This window comes from Bacillus rossius, chromosome 14 (genome assembly GCF_032445375.1).
Source record: "Bacillus rossius redtenbacheri isolate Brsri chromosome 14, Brsri_v3, whole genome shotgun sequence".
Classification (NCBI taxonomy): domain Eukaryota; kingdom Metazoa; phylum Arthropoda; class Insecta; order Phasmatodea; family Bacillidae; genus Bacillus; species Bacillus rossius.
This window is the reverse complement of record NC_086341.1, coordinates 26,851,756-26,868,823: the sequence shown is the minus strand read 5'-3', so window position 1 is coordinate 26,868,823 and position 17,068 is coordinate 26,851,756. Positions and strand designations below refer to the sequence as shown.

Below are 17,068 nucleotides of genomic sequence, written 5' to 3'. Positions count from 1 at the left end.
GCTAAAGTTATAGTATTAATATATAATAATTATTTTAAAACTATAAAACATATTTATAGCCATGAACATTGGTGTCTATTAGAATGTACACAATGACTCGCACATATGTTTGATAAACGCCATGTATCATTGAGTTATAAATTGTCCACTTCAGTGAACGAATGGACAGAAAGGGTTAAATTTTAAATTATACTTTTCAATTGCTAAAAGAAAAAAAATTTGGTTACTTTACTGATAACAATGTCAGTTGCTTGCGCGCATCTTTAGCGGATTTGTATTTTTCGCGGGGGAAAATATCGTACTGCTTATTAGAATGCAACAAGGTTTGCACGCACCAGTAATTTTTTTCTTGTATACAAGTTCACGCCCAACGTCAAGCAGAATAAGTGCGAGGAATTGACAGGGTTGGCAACCCTGTGTGTAGCTCTGTAAATAAATTGTACGATACCACAAAAACGCTGTGTATCGTAACTACTAGCGTTCTGTTTACAAAACGAAGCGTTAGGAAATACGCTTCAGCGCGAATAAAAAGTCTTATATGACACAAATTAGTTTGAAAACATTTCTTTCTAGGACATACTATAGCCGACGCTTTTGTAATGTAAAATGATTGTCATTAAATTGTAGAACCATATTCATTATATTACGTAAAAATAATTTCTTTGGATTTTAATAACTTTGAATTCAGTGTTATTGTTTTTCATTTTTGTACTTGTAAGATGTAAATAAATTAGCGAAACCATTGTTGAAATTGAAGTTCCGGGTTGGTTTAGAATTGTCGATTTAAAGAGAGAGAGAGAGAGAGAGAGAGAGAGAGAGAGAGTGTGTGTGTGTGTGTGGGGGGGGGGGTTGTGGGTTGTGTTTCAAATTTTTCTTTTGGCGGATATTCTACTCCCCCTCTCCCCCCCAGTCAACCCTCTCATTCGGTAAACCCAATTTCCAAAGTTCAGAATCTAGGTACATAAAATTAATGTCCCTGTTTCAACGTTATATTATAACAGTTTAATTAAGACTATTTATAAGAAATAATACATCAAATTGTAGGTTTATTAACCTATGTTTTTTTACAAATGTTCAATATGCACACCTTTTGTTATACGGCACACATCCAACCTAAAGGCAGACTCTTCCAACACTTTGGTCAATACGTCTAGAGTAATGGAAGCATTAGCCTCTTCAATTCTGTGTCTCAACTCTAACACATCATTAGGTAGCGGCGGAACGTAGACACGATCTTTAATGAAGCCCAAACGAAAGAAGAAGAAAAAAATCTCATGGCGTTATGTCAGGTGAACGTGGAGGCCAGCGAAAAAGAGCTCTTGTCGTCTCGACCATCACGACCAATCCAACTGTCAGGGACTTGGACGTTCAACCACTCTCGCACAAGGAAATTCCTGTTGCCAAATAAAGTTTTACAGATTCGCCTTCTACTAGTTTGTGAAAACAGCGAGAAAACAGACAAAGCAGTATTCGGGCACGCGCTTATCTAAAACTTGAGGCCGGGCCCCATCAGAGTCCCAACTCCCACTGCAAGCACAAACTCCTGTTACTTTCCACAAGGTAAATACTTGCCCAGATGGGGCCTAACCTGCATATTAAATTCAAAATCAAACAAAATCAAAGTGAAATCAAACCTATGCTGAAAAATGTAAGGTGGCAGAACATTGACCGAACACATCAAATTATTTTCCAAAGTTTATTGTTAATCTTTATATCTCATAAATAGTACAAAAATAGTTAGATCTGTTATGACTAGATAAATAACAAATATTTTATCATTTACACACAATAAATATATCTGACTTTAATGCTTTCTTTGGTTTTTCAAACTCTAGGCTGGAAGAGCCAACATTTATTATAACATACATTTAAATGCTTCATGTCTTTAGACCAAACATAAACAAACTATTACAACTCATAAGGAAAAGGTCTTTTGAGAGCTAAAATAAATTATTGAAAGCAATATGGCCGCCAACAACAAGCAAAATGCACAGGAGGTGCAGCAAATTTTACCAAGTGCCAATCCACATTATGAGCACCTAACCTACACTTTAAGTTTAAATAGGTGCATCATTTTCACACAAAACACAAGTCCAACAGTTACTACACACAAATCTCAAAGTTATTTTCATCATTATCAACATTTAAACTCTACTGGCCATTTCATAACAAATAATTACAACACTCATACTTAGCTCTCCAAAACACCTTGCCTGCTGTCAATCTCTCTCTCTCTCTCTCTCTCTCTCTCTCTCTCTCTCTCTCTCTCTATAATGCCTCATGATGATGTTGGTGATGGTCCTGCTGCTCCATGCCTAACTGATCAAAATTCCGAGCTTATATACCCATTTCTCACCCCCCTTCCCTCCTATTGCCCCACCAAATCTCTAGATTAATAGAGATGATTTTCGAATGTTCTAGAAGGATCTTCATACCAGTTCACATAATCGATAAACAACCAATTCCCGGGATTTATTCTTCTTCGTGCTAAATCCGGGGTTGGTAACACTGAATTCGATGTTGTGTAGGAATGAAGTCTCCACTTTGTCTATGGTATTTTGTTTGAAAGTGCACTGTCTTCTGCCGCACACAGCCGTAGCCTATCTATGAGTCGTGACGTCACAAGATGTCAGTTTATTCCTACACGTCAACATGAAAGGTAAGCTTCTTCATGTCCTTAAATGTTTTGTGGTGCAGGGTCGTAAATTACCGTCTCGTGACCACACACGGTCACAAACTCTTTAATTGTGACATCGAACCAAAAACTCCACAACGCTTATGGTTGATACTACATAATTAAATTTAATATCTGGGACTTTTTTTTATGGAAATATTGTATAGCGGCCTCGCAAAAGTGAACGGCCCAGGGCCAAGCGAAGTCCGTGGCCGCCACTCCGCCGGCCAGAGCCCGTTCATCCCATTAGCGGCGATCCTGTTAGCAGGAAGCCGCGCATGCGCAGTCGGCCAGGGCTCGGGCGATAAACCCCCCCCCCCCCCCCCCAATCCACGCTCCAAAACGAGACTTGTGAGCCACGTGAAGGGCGCGCGTGAACGTGCGCGTTTTAGAAACTATTTTGTCAGTGAAATATGAAAAAAAAAAAATACTTTTCACTGATAAATTAAATATACGGTTTATTTTCATTTCAAGCATTTAAACTATCGATGATTTGTTTGATGAATATTTAAATTTGAAGATGCAGCAAAATAAATTTGTGCCGTCCTGTATACTGCCATAGCAAACAAAAAAAATAGATAAAAACACTACCGTAACATTTCGTAACTTCAAGTATTGTTTATGTTAAGTTTCATTGTAAATAGTTTTGGCTTAAACTATCGATGATTTCTTTCATGATGACTTAAATTTAAAGATGGAGAAAAAATGATAAATAGGTAGGTACTGCCGTAGCAAACGTTAAACCATAGATAAAAACACTACCGTTAACAGTTCGTAACCTCAGATGTTGTTTATGTTAAGCTTCATTTTAAATCGGTTTGCCATTTTAACAGTTCCAGATACGATGAAAAGAATATCGTGTCACTACAATTACACATTATTATTTAATGATTTTTATAGTTGGATCACATCGCTAAATTCGTATTCATGTCAACACCACCAACTGATACACACGTGCTATATATAACGTAACACCGGTGCGATAAATCTGTGTTTTAAATTTTTTATTAATTTTTTTTCTGTAATTTTATGTTATGAAAGAAAACTTGTGGCGATTTTCTCCGTGTGCTTCCGATTATTCTTGTCAGTATTATGGTGGTTTTCTCCGTGTGCTCCTGATTATTCTTGTCAATATTATGGTGGTGTTCTGCGTGTGCTCCTGATTATTCTTGTCAATATTTTGATGGTTTTCACCAAGTGCTTCCGATTATTCTTGACAATAATTGATGGTTTTCTTTTAGTGTATCTGATTATTCCTGACTAGCCATCTGATGGTTTTCTCCGAGTGCTTCTGGTTACCGATGAAAAATTGATCTCCGCATGAAGGACTTTTTACCTAATGAGTTATGTAATTTTATTCTGTGATGCAATTAAATTGTGAATTTCAGCGGCAGAACCACTTTGCCCCCTGTTTGCTTTCACGTTCTTTCCATTCGTTGGTGGGATTCGTAGATCTGTCAGGGTCTCGGGGGGTGGGGTGAGGTGAGGTATATAATCAATTCTTCTGCGTATGCCCCTGGGAGCGATAAAATTAATCTACTCCAGGCCGTAAGTTAACTTAATTTTTTTTTGTAAAAATGTGTATTTCTACTTTTTTAGGGCTACTGTATATTGTACAATTTTTTGTGACTTTCCATTAGGTCAGAAATGCGTTAAAGTAGCCTTTTAAGCCTTTTTTTTTTTTTTTAAATCGTACAGTATTCCTTACTGTCCAAAACTCTTCGGGAACTAGCCTTTTCAATATTCAAACACTGCACGTTGTTAAACGTTTTTTGACTTGGCATTTCTGTATTTCCAGTGCTGCGAGAAGTGCTTTTGAAAACGTTATAAATGGAAAAAATATATATATAATTTAAAAAAAAAGGAGTAAAAACGCGTGGAATCTGACGAATCTGGAGGTTTGGCCCTGTGTGCCGAGTTAGTTTTTTTTTGACGTCACTGTTAATTAAGTATATTCCGACAGATATTTAGCATTTGTTGTTGGAGCTATGAAAAGTCACACAAGTGATTATAATTACGGGCACTTATATTACTTTTTAACACTATTAACTGATATTTAGTAAGTGTCTTTTGAGAAATTCCAAACGAAGCATACCATTAAAAACACAGGAGCAGGTAAAACCACGCTGTTTGAAATCCGAATAGTGTCTGTTTACGAAAAGCTGAGGGCAGTTTCGTAGCCGAACGACTGTGCCTCGGGCAGTGGCGTAGCGTGCCATCTCGGCGCCTGGGGCGGGAGACCCATTTTGCCGCCCCCATTCTATAGGTGCTTAGTTAAAATTAAATTTCATATGCAATGAGGTACCTTTTATTGAAGTTAAAATAGGATGAGCGGTTTTACAAGCGGATTCTACGGGCCTTATGAGCAGCGAAGTCAGAAATAACTTTGTCAAAATCAATATTGACAGCCAATTCTTGTTCAATCGACAATATAGCCAAGTTTGATAGTCTAGCGGAGCTCATAGTAGATCTGAGGTAATTTTTTATTAGCTTCAACTTTGAAAAACTTCTCTTACAACTTGCAACACTAATCGCCAAAGTCAAATATATACGAATCAAGATGACTATATTTGGAACCAAAATTCCGAGATTCAGTTATTAAATGAACTGGAGGAGCTCCAGTGGTCCTTTACCACTTATATCTTCCTCTGATTCAGAACAGGCAACAACAACAAACTGCTGAAGACGCTTCCGCTCCATCTGAAACTCGTCCTTGTCGATGTCTTCTAATACATGGGAAAGATCATACTCGAACTTGCTGTCCAAAAGTTTCGCTGGCATCAAAAATCCGAACTTGTCCGATATTTCTTGAATTTGCTGGAATCGAGTCGTCATTTCTTGAATGATCTTGTCGAATGATGCGATAATCTCTCGACGGATTTCCTGTTCGTGAGACAAAGCTGCATCTTCAGAAGATTCATCGCCATGCATGCGTTTTTTCTTGCGAATTCTTCTCGTTTTGAGTTCGATTCCGAGTTTTTCGCAGAGAGTCTTAGCAAAGTCAATTGCTTCTTGCACGAAACGGTCTCTACTTTCCACTAAGAGGGTTTTCAAAGCGCAGAGTTTCTGAGCACACTTATCCACACTTTAGTCCTCGTTGCTGCAGGTAAATCTGTGCGTCATCTACTTCAGGTAGCACTGCAGCCCAAAAGCCAAGAAAAGTTAGGAAGTTAAATGACTGCATGGCTGTCAGGAGAAGACTGGCTCCCGATCTTGTTTCGGAAGTTTGAGATGAATCTGTTAATTGTTCCAGTACCTCAAGAACTACCTCAAACTTATTTTTAAGCATCTTGACAGCTACATGTTGGTTTTCGCTGCGCTAGACGGCGTGCGAGCAGAACAGCTGATTGTGTGACGTCAGGTGAGACGGGCGAGCGGAGTCGCCTGGTAGGCCCAGGCGGGCGCGCACGTGAAGTAAAACGCGGGTTGGCCATGGTGATGGTTCCACATCGAAGTAACTGTATACGAGTGTTCCTTTTTGAATATGAACGGGGTTCATATATATATAATTTAGAACGCTTTGGTACGATGAACGCGATTGGTTGGTGAGGCGTGTGTGAATATCGCGAGGATTTTCCAAGGATGAATTATGTGCGCCGAAATAAACTCCAAGACGGTATGGCGAAGGATTCGTCATATCCGTACAATTACCTCCAGCTACGGTAACGTATAATGGCAAGGGTTTGCCATTAAAAACACTCGTGAGCAAACGAGTGTATTTGGTGACCAGACATCACGACGTCAAAAAGCCAGTAAGTGCCAGCCGTGCCACTGCCCCGTTGACCCCTTTGACCCCTGGTGCGAAACTATAATTTGTGGATTTTTGGGATTTAAATTAACGGACTAATAAAACTGAAACTGGGATTTTACGTTCAGCGTGTTTCACCCAATCCCTGCCAGACCTAGAAGAAAAAAGGCGTCGACCGTTAGAATATGACTTAACTGAGAAGGGCTTGTAAACCCATAATTTGTAATTTGCTAAATTTTTGGTATATTTATTTGCATGTTAAGTTGTCAATTTTTTGCTAGATTTCGCCTATGTTAATTGGTATTTACAGCGGTGATACGCCCGGTGCGTATCTATTTTTGTATTTGTATTTGTATTAATATGTTCTTATATATTTTTAATGCCTTTTTGGAAATTATATTTAATTTTCGGAGCTCCGAAGTATATGATCAAATTATAATTTTTTGGGGAATGGTTAAAGTATTTTTTTAGTATTATTATATAGCAATTTTTTTATAAGTAGTAATAGGTTATGTATTTTATGATGGATGCACCGATTTGTGATGAAACGATTTTATGATAGATATATTTATTAAATGTTGTCATATAAATTTTGCGTCTTTTTAACTTGCTGCCTCCTCTCACTGTTCGCGACCTTATTAGTATTTTTAAGCCTGATATTAGTTTGGGTTTTAAAATTTTTTTGGATTTACCTGCGCTCGCGGTACGGGGCAATATAGGAGTTTTACTGTGTCCCGGTTTGCGGAAGTTGTTTGGTTTGCCCTGGGTTAAGGTCAAACTTTATAGTACAATGCGTAGTACTAAATTCAAAGAGAGGCATCGACACGGGCCGACGCGTGAAACAAAAGATTTTGTATGAGTAATGAACATAATAAGGAGTGCCGCTCAACTCGGCTCGCGCGCGCCGGGCGGCGCGGCGTGATGCGATGTTGCCGTTCGTATGTAAACAAACAAACGTTATAAAGAGCTCTGTCAGTGATTTCGCAGTTTTTCTTTTAAATAAATATTAAAAAATAGTTGGTGCGCAAAATTTTAGATAAAAATGGAACATTATAGTGTGTCTGACACATGTAATGAATGAATCATAGATCAGATCTCAACCCGCTTCACCGGCGACCCGCCCCCGCGGGCTGCCGCCCGGGGCGGGCCGCCCCCTCCGCCCCACCCAAGCTACGCCACTGGCCTCGGGACAAAAGTACCTTTGAAGGACTCTTGCTGTCTACCTCCGCCTTTGTTGCTCCTGCTGGTCCTCTTGTCGTCTGGCTCGGCTGTGTTCTGTTTGGAGTTTAGAAACTACCAACGTGAACGTGCAACATCTTAGCTCTCGATACACGGCATTTGGTGGGAGTAATTTCATGACTGCTACGGAAGTCCAGTGTAACAAACCTCTGTGCTGCCATCTGTGGCGAATGGTGCGAACCAAAGTTCACAAATACGAAGGGAAACTTTATAGTATTAACTTTTGTAATGAATTTTAACAAAATGGGTAGTATTTTAATAAAACACCATGTCGAAAATCAGGTCGAAAGCCGCGTTTTATTTAGTTTTTTTCTCTTTTATCGGAGCAGTTTCATTTTATATAAAATTTCAAATTTCAGTCTACTAATCCAATGATCCAATAATCGACGGTGCTGCTGCAGCAGCGAATTCTAGCGGTGGGCGCGTAAGCTACACGTGATTCGCGTCCAGAAATGTAGTTGAAAACACAATTTGCGAATATTCATCACGCTCGGCATTATTTTAAATAACTACGTTCAATTACGTGTTCGAGGCCCGTAATTTCTTCTTATAAGTTTATTAGTAGCATGAGAACACATGAGTTTGTTCGTTACCGAGGTTAGATGTTAGGTACACATAACTGGCGAGTACTGAAAGACTCGCTCACATGTTTCCCCCTTGCTTTTTCTCGAAACATAATTACTTATTGGCTTTGGTTCTATATACAACTACAGTAAGACATGAGTGATTTCATAAGGTCTGGTATTTGTACGTATTAATAAGTTGACTTTGCTGTTTTCCAGTACCGAAAATTATGCAGGTCTACATAGGCGTGTGGGGTGTCGTCCTTAAAACTATTGTCAGTTTATATGGGGCAGTTTTAAATGGTTTCTGGTATGGTTCTAACATTTTCTGTATTTTAAGATGACGATACTTGCATCCAAGATGGGTTGTGAGTACAGAACGTACATTTAAGTATGGATTTTTCATTTACTTAAATTTTTATTAATTGTTTGTTCGCAACATACCTACCAACAGTATAATCTTTGAGATAGGCAAAACAAAAAAAAACACAAACTTCCCTTAGATAAACACTAACATTAATTCACATTTCAGTAGACGAACAATTATACAACACAAACAAAATATATAATGCTGCTACATTGAAAATAAAAATAAATATACGAAGTTTAATATACAAAGTAAAAGTGTAATAGTTTAGACGAACTTCCAGATAGTAAATATATTAAAAGCAAAATGAATAAAACAACGTGTCTGAAAATAATGATATTTATGTATGTGTTTTTTTATGATTTACGAATATAAGAATAAAAAAAATGTAAACTTTTGTCTGGTTTGTAGAAGTTGCTAGTTAAACTGCAAATTATGACTTTTCGATTAAAATTGTTTATTAGTAAAATACGCCGTTGCAATTACCTATGTTCACAAAAAATTCATAAATAAATATCCCCGATTGCAAGAACCATTCAAAGAACGAGTGACACTTTGGTCGTGAATAGTAAGTAATGACCCCAAAAGACCGTTAATCTTAGCGATTATTACCAGAAAGTATTTACAATGAAAGTTTATAACAGTTACAAAATTAATAATATACTCAGGGGCGTAACAATAGAAAAAAAAATGATGGGGGGATGGCGCTAAACTAGCAGTGTAATTTTTGCTATAGATATTTAACTGTTTAGAGCCCAAAAAAAATGGAGGAAGATGAACTTAGTTATTTGTATTGAAAGATGAATATCCTATGTATGGGTATTTTTCGCGTAATAACCAACTTCTGGTGTGTTTAAAAATGAAATAAATATAATTATTTACCATAAAAGTTGAATGAAAAGTATTTGGAAAAGTGGCGATGAGAGGTGTTGTCGGGAGAGGATGTGTGGACTGGTCCGGATGCGTGTTGAAGGGAGCGAGTACTGATGGGAGTCGGCGCGGTCGTGTTCCAGAAGGTGGACCCCGAGCTGATCTTCACGAAGCAGGAGCGCATCGGCAAGGGCTCGTTCGGCGAGGTGTTCAAGGGCATCGACAACCGCAGCCAGCAGGTGGTCGCCATCAAGATCATAGACCTGGAGGAGGCCGAGGATGAGATCGAGGACATCCAGCAGGAGATCATGGTGCTGTCGCAGTGCGACAGCCCCTTCGTCACCAAGTACTTCGGCTCCTACCTCAAGGTACAACCCCCACCCCTTCCCGGGCCGGCTCCCGGGTATACCCCTTCCATTTTGAAACATCCAGTACATGTAACAGTGGCGTAGCCAGGATTTGTGTATGCGGGGTGTTAAGAAGCATCCCCCCCCCCCCAATCCGTATTAAAGCGGGGAGTCCGGGGGTCCTCCCCCGGGGAAAATTAGGATTTTAAGGTGTAAATTAGTGCTATTTTAGCAGTTTTCGGTACTTAAATTTAAATATTGTAATGGTAAATATTTTATTAATATTTAATATAAAATTTGTTTGAGTGATGATTAAGAAATTTAATTAAATATTTGGTGCTAAGGGGGGGGGGGGGTTGAACCCCTAAATTCCCCCCCCCCCCCCCGTGGTTACGCCCCTGACATGTAACACCTTGATCTTCATTTCCACACCTATGAATAGGGACCGGAAAAAATTCGTGGGTTCAATGACCGCTAGGATGAACTCCACAGCTCTATGTATATTCGGTCAAATGCCTCCCACTCATTGGCTGCTGTCGTGTGAGACGTTCCAACGTAGTAGCCTGTGATTCGTTACAGATTTTGTTGAGTGTTTCTTATTGGCCCAGAGTCCTGAAGATGAGTTATGAGCCAATGGCAGAAGCAGCATTGGTGTATAACTGTTTGAATCTTAGCATATCGCGAATTGAATCCGCGATTTTTTCCGGTCCCTACCTATGAACTGTAATAGGGGGGGGGGGGGGGGGGGCTGAATTATATCCCCTCGGAAAGGGCACCTTTCATACTTTTGGTGGCGGTAGTGTAGCTGTGTAGAAATTGGAAAGGTACCGTTTCCGATTTCTTAAAATGTTTTAGTTTTAATGCAAATATGGACTGGAAATGTATCCCCTCGGAAAGGCTAGGATAAGTTAGAGGGGATAACCTGCACGATTTCAAAGCAGAAAATAATATGCATTTTAAGATATCGGAAAGGGTACCTTTCGAGTTTATTTTCTGCTGTGTCGTTGTACAGGAAATCCTGAAAGGTACCCTTTCCGAGGGGATACCTTTCAGTGCATATTTGCGTTAAAACCGAAACATTTTAAGAAGTCGGTAAAATGTACCTTTCCAGTTTCTACCCAGCTACACTACCACCACCACTACCACCACCAAAAGTATGAAAGGTACCCTTTCCAAGGGGATACAATTCTATCGTCCCTAATAGTCAACACTCATGTATCATAGTTGCCCAATGCACGACGATAGGTCTGCGGGATAGTACAGAGCCTGCCGCTAGAGGCGACACCGCGCTTATCATCCCGTCTCACTACACAAATAAACACTTCGATCGCTCGTTCTCTTAGCTAGTGGAGTGATGTGATGTTTTTTTGATGTGTGCGAAATTCAAATTCGCGCGCTTTTTGTTGGCGCCTGTAATTTTGCAGGGTTGCGTTTTGGGGCAGCACGTGTTCTTTGACAATAAATATCTGTTTTGGCATTTCCTGCCAGTCATTACCCAGCAATTACCGAACGTTCTTGATGTATATGCATTGACCGTGTGGTACAAAAAAAGTTGTAAGAAAATAATTTTATTATTTTTTTTAAGTCGTTACTTAGGTTTACCGGGTACAATTTGTAGATAACCTGTTATACGAGTATTTGATCATCAGTACATATGCAGACCAAGTAATTACTCTAGTTCTGCCAGTGGGAAGCGCAGCCTATCGGTTCTCAAATGTGTATATAGGATTGTGGAGTCTAGCCTAGTGGTCAGGTACAACACGAAAAAGTCGGGTGTCTATAATCCAGGTCGCTGAAAATAAGTTCTCGGGTTTTTTAAGTGCTGCAATCGAATTCTTTGTCGCGAATCTATTCGACAGCCGATTATTCAGATCCCGCCGTTCGCTGAGCTGACGTGATGTGACGCAAATTTCCCTCCCCTGCCCTCCCCTCCTCTCCCTCTTCGCTTCCGCTTTCGTCACGGTTCGTGACTCTTCGGCGTCGGTCGTAGACCTCCCTCATTTTCCTTCATTCCCCCTTCATCATTATCCCGTCATCTCGTCGCACACGTGAGACCCAGTTGTGTCACGGTTCGTGAAAGTGACTGGTCACGTTCCGACCAAACTCTCCCGGGTGGAGGGGGGAAGGGGGGGGGGAACTGCCCGGCCTTGACCAACCATGCTATTGAGGCCCGCCCAGTGGGTTGGGAAAAAAACCGGGTTGGCGAAGGGGGGGGGGGGGGGTGTCTATGTGGGTGCACCCTTCCCGTGTGTCATTGTTAGCATTTGTACTTACTAGCAAAAATAAGTCTTAAATTTTAATCATTTCATCAATATAATCTCATGAACTTGCATATTTGTATGTGGTAGTCAACATTTTCAGTTTGTTAGTACCTATTAAGTTACATTTTTTATTGCTGTAATTTTTTAACATGATAATTTTTTTTTAATTTTAATATTTAAACTTTGTTTTGAACTTGCACAATATTTCACGAGTCATAAACTTTTTTTTCCAGATTTGTATGTTTTTCACGTTTTGATTATTTTGCTACTTCATTTTCTAATGCAAGGTTTTCATGTGCCAGTTTTATCTCTGTCACAAACCTGTATTTTTTAAGCTTGTATTTTATCATACATATTCTTTGTTTTTTAGTTTTATTATAGATTTAATACAGTTGTCAGCAGACAGGGTCAAGAAGATACATTATTCTCACAGGAACCTTCAAAAAATTATATATAAGCCTTTTTTTTTGCATAATTTTTATTGAAAAGATTTTTGGTCACTTCATCACATGCCACATATTTTATTTATTAGTCACTGTACAGAATATTTAATACTTAAATAATAGTTAAAAAGTGGTTAATATATGTTTTTTTACCTTGGATTGGTTTCAAAAATGATATGATTTAGACAAAACGGCCCCCCCCCCCCTTCCCCGTGTGTGGATCAGGATCAGGGTCGCAACTAGTGTCTCTGGCACCCGTGGCATGAATGGATTCATGCGCCCCCCTCCCCCCCTCTTTTTTTGCTCATACCACACCAATAAAGCGGGGGGTCCGGGAGCCCTCCCACGGAAAAATGGTGCTATTTAAGCATTTTTCATACCTACATGTAACAGTTTCTGTGCTACTGTAACTTCCATGCAAAAACTTTTTACCAGTTACCAGTTGTAGTAGGAATTACAATGCAAGCGATTTCGGCGCCCCCACAGCTTTGCGCCCGGGGCGTATGCCCCACTGCCCCCCTCCTCCTCCCCATGTGTGGATCAGGATTGTCTGGGGAATGTAAAATATCAAAGAAAACGTTAGGGCCAGTCGTCAGGTAAAGCTGGTGTGGCTGAATCCACTAGAAAGTGGTGCCTCTGCCTGTGATGCTCGAAGCTGCAGGAGCGCGCCACGGCAGCTAACCAGTCACGCCGCGGTGCACCCAGGAAGAGGCAATGGGAGGGGATGTAGCCTCGTTATAGGCGTGGCTGGGTGTTGCCTGGCGAGGCACGAGGCACGAGGCACGAGGCACGAGGCACGAGGCACCAGGCACCTCTCTCGTTCTGCCTCGGTGTCGCCTCCCCGGTCGGGGACAATGGCGGGCCCCTGCCCTCGCTGCTGCCGGTCGAAATGAGGAAGGGCTGTGGTCAGGCGCTGCCTGCCGTTTGTCAGTGTTGTCTACATCAGTGATGGCCAGATGGGCCAGATATTGAAACCCCCTCGTTTCGTTCAGATTTTAAAATTTAATTTTTTTTTAGTTACGTTGATAATTTTTCACTTGTGTTTTAATTCTTGTTTTTTTTTTGTCTGTTCAATTTAGTTCCTTGGGTTTTGGGGGGGGGGGGTTGTTGTTGTTGTTGTTGTGGCAAGATAAGGCCTCATTTGGGGTGGAAACTAGTCTAGTTACACCCCTGAGTGCAAACTGTGTGTTGTGCAGGAAATATTTAACAGTCACTTTGACATAGGATGTGCATTTCTGACAAGTATTACAGATTTTCCCTAATTATTTCTGATGAAGACGTCCAGTCATGACAATACGGATGGTTGTTTATTTATTGCGAAAACAGATAAACTTAATCACACGTCAGAGAACGTTATGTGTCTATCAGGGTTTTGTATGATAAATCTCATCCATGTACCTACTGCATATCTGGCACAATTTTGGTGTAATCCAGTTTGGTTGAATTCAGTTCATCTTCTTAAGAGTGGTATTAAAATAAATTTACCCCCAAAGAGATTCATAAATTCTAGCATGCAGTGCTTGCATTATTAATTGTTAATCAGGTATATATTATTAATCCTGATAGTTATTTACTTTAGATTTTTTATTTAGGTAGTAATGTTTAAACTGTTGACTGTTGGATTATCTCAACACTGTATAAGTCTGTTAATTATTTTCTAGAGTCTAGTATTTGGCATAAACTTTATCACGTTTCATTGTTTTCATAAAATTTATTACTGATGTGTGTGTTTGGAAGTTGGCAGACTGTGTATGTAAGTCTAGTTTAAATGTGTTTCTGAAAATCATGATCAAAAATGTATGTATATTTTCTTTCAATTTTTATCACCTTGTAGTAAAAAAAAATAATTGTTGGTTCAAATAATACTAAAATATTACTTTTACGAAAAACAAAATTCATAACCATATTTAAAATAGTATTTAGTTAGTGATTTTATGAAAAAGAACAAGTTTTTTCACTCTAAACATCAGCCTAAAATTTTTAGCAACACAGATGTGTTACAGGAAATTATTCATGTTAATGCTAAGTACTACTTCGTTTTAACAATCCCAGTTTAGTTCAGTACTCATTTGAGAAGTTCTGGGGAAGAAGTGCATTTTGAACAAAATTCATTTGAAATTTCATTAGACTAGTATTTAATCATGCTAATAGCAAGAACAAGATGATTATAATAAAAGTATTGCTTCATGTTTCTATAAGTTAATTTTTGGAGAAATTCTCACGCTAGTTTGTGTTACTTCACAGCTTGACTTAAGTACTGTGAGTCAGTTGATGAGCCGTGAGATTAATATTGCAGAGTGCACCTAATCAGCCGTTCTACCTGTTGAGGGGCGTGTCTGGTTAATGTTGCTTTCTTCCCACCCCCTTTCCCCCAGGGGACGAAGCTATGGATCATCATGGAGTACCTGGGCGGGGGGTCGGCCCTTGACCTGATGAAGGCCGGCAGCTTCGAGGAGATGCACATCGCCATAATTCTGCGGGAGGTGCTCAAAGGGCTGGACTACCTGCACAGTGAGAGGAAGTTGCACAGGGACATCAAAGGTGACTTCATATCTCGATGTACACTTACCCATTGAAGTGGAGTTCCTGTCCGAATCATCAAAAGTCCGGATCAAACTGAATTTGCCTTAAAAAGCACATAATGTAGACACAATCTTTTATAAAGTTCTAAATGAAAAAAAATTTCATGGCGTTATGTAACGTTATGTACTATGTCAGCGAAGAAGAGGTCTGTCGTCTCAACCATTATGACCGATTCAGTGGTCAGGGACTTTTGACAATTAAACTTTAAACGAAATGGACATTGAACTGAAACTCCATATTCACTCTTAGCAAATTACAGAACACAAAATTTTATGCTGAGGAGTCATTTTGTGTCAGTGGCACTGCAAGCGAGAAAACTACAAATCAGTTCTCGCACATGCGCTTATTTAAAACTGTTTAAGCTACTCTTGAATTGTGACTTTGAACCGAAACTCTACAATGCTTACAGTTTATACTATTAAAATTTATAACTTTGACATTCCTTTATGGACATACAGTATATTATGAAAAGCTGCTATATAGCGGACGGGCCCAAAATTTATTATAAAAAATTGTATGTATCACTCTCAGCAATTAGAGTTTCTCCCCCATGCTTATAGTTACCAAAATTAGAAAATGAATTGCAGTGTTTCTTTAAAATGAACCCTGATGCGATTTGTTTCAGCCGCGAACGTTTTGCTGAGTGAAATGGGGGATGTGAAGCTGGCAGACTTCGGCGTGGCGGGCCAGCTCACCAACACCACCAGCAAAAGGAACACCTTCGTCGGCACGCCTTTCTGGATGGCACCGGAAGTCATCAAGCAGTCGGCGTACGACTCTAAAGTAAGCTCGTGTGGACCAGCAGTTCCCCTGGAAAGAGGTTGCTAACACAGAGGGGACCCAGGTTTCAATCCCCGTACTGGCATTAGTTTCCCCGTGCATTCCCAAAATACTCCAGGGAATGCTGGGATGGTTACGTACTACCGCATTTACCCGAAAATAAGGTGACCCTGAATGTAAGACGACCCCCAATTATTAAAGTCAAAGTTCCAAGAAAAATTATTAACTCACCTCTTTCCTTTCCTTGCTTAGTGGAAAGTCACCGCACAGAATCACAAAAAAAAATCTAATAATTTTTTGGTTGGTTTTTTCAGTGAAAAACTCTCGTCTTATTTTCGGGTAAATACGGTATATACACCATAGTCGATTCCTTCAGTATCTCAATTCTGTGTTGTTTTACTGTCTCTAATGACTTACTGTCGAAGAGATGTTAAGCCAGTAGAAAAAGAAAATTTACTGTTTTTCCCAACACTTTTAAGGGCCCTGTGTACTCAGGCACACATGCGGTTTGCAGAGCTTCAGAAAAAAAACGCCATTTGAAAGATGCTCAAAATGTCCAAGTGGGTGGTTCTGTTTCAGTATTTTATTTTTAAACTCTATTATTAGGAAAATGAAAGTGGCTAAAACGTGTGTTTTCAGAAAAAACAATATTTCCGTTCCTAGCCATTCTAATGAGTTTCAGATGTATGTACGTAGTCCTACAATATTTTATTTGCCAACTATTCCATAATGGCAAAATGAAAAGTGTTTTCTATTGCTAATAAATTGCTAATTACATTCGTAGGAAGCAATCCTAAAATTTCACATTTTCAAGTGGCGAAGTAATTGGAAATAGGCATTCCCACGCAAACGTCATTGTCACAAATCGTGAGACAGTTAACAGAAATGTGGCAGTGTCTTTTTAAAGACAAATAAAATAGAAGCGGAAAGCATGACGAAGTTGAAAAATCATTGGCTTGCTTAAGAAAATTCAAGCATTGAGTGTACTGATCAGTAGTTTTTAACATTAAATTTGTTTACATAGCTTGATGAGTCCAGTGGTAAAAAGTTCAAACCATGTGCTTTCCTTAAGTCCCCTTGAAAAATGTTATAACAGGGTTATACTGCATTTGTGTGTACACCGTGACTGTCTCCTGAAAAAAGACCTGGTTGGGAACCCTCACGAAGCAAGTTGTAAACCCCGGCCTTGTTTC

The 17,068-nt window shown here is 39.6% G+C and overlaps 1 protein-coding gene across 8 annotated transcripts in view; it reads left to right on the top strand.

Moving 5' to 3' along the window:
• LOC134538740 (serine/threonine-protein kinase 26) overlaps positions 1–17,068 on the top strand; it is a 473,430-nt gene that overhangs the window by 431,956 nt on the left and 24,406 nt on the right. For all 8 annotated transcript variants that reach the window (XM_063380213.1, XM_063380214.1, XM_063380212.1 and 5 more), the window contains exons 2-4: positions 9,605–9,829; positions 14,888–15,053; positions 15,721–15,878. In XM_063380213.1, the coding sequence (XP_063236283.1) occupies positions 9,605–9,829; positions 14,888–15,053; positions 15,721–15,878 (549 nt within the window). The remainder of the gene's footprint in view (positions 1–9,604; positions 9,830–14,887; positions 15,054–15,720; positions 15,879–17,068) is intronic.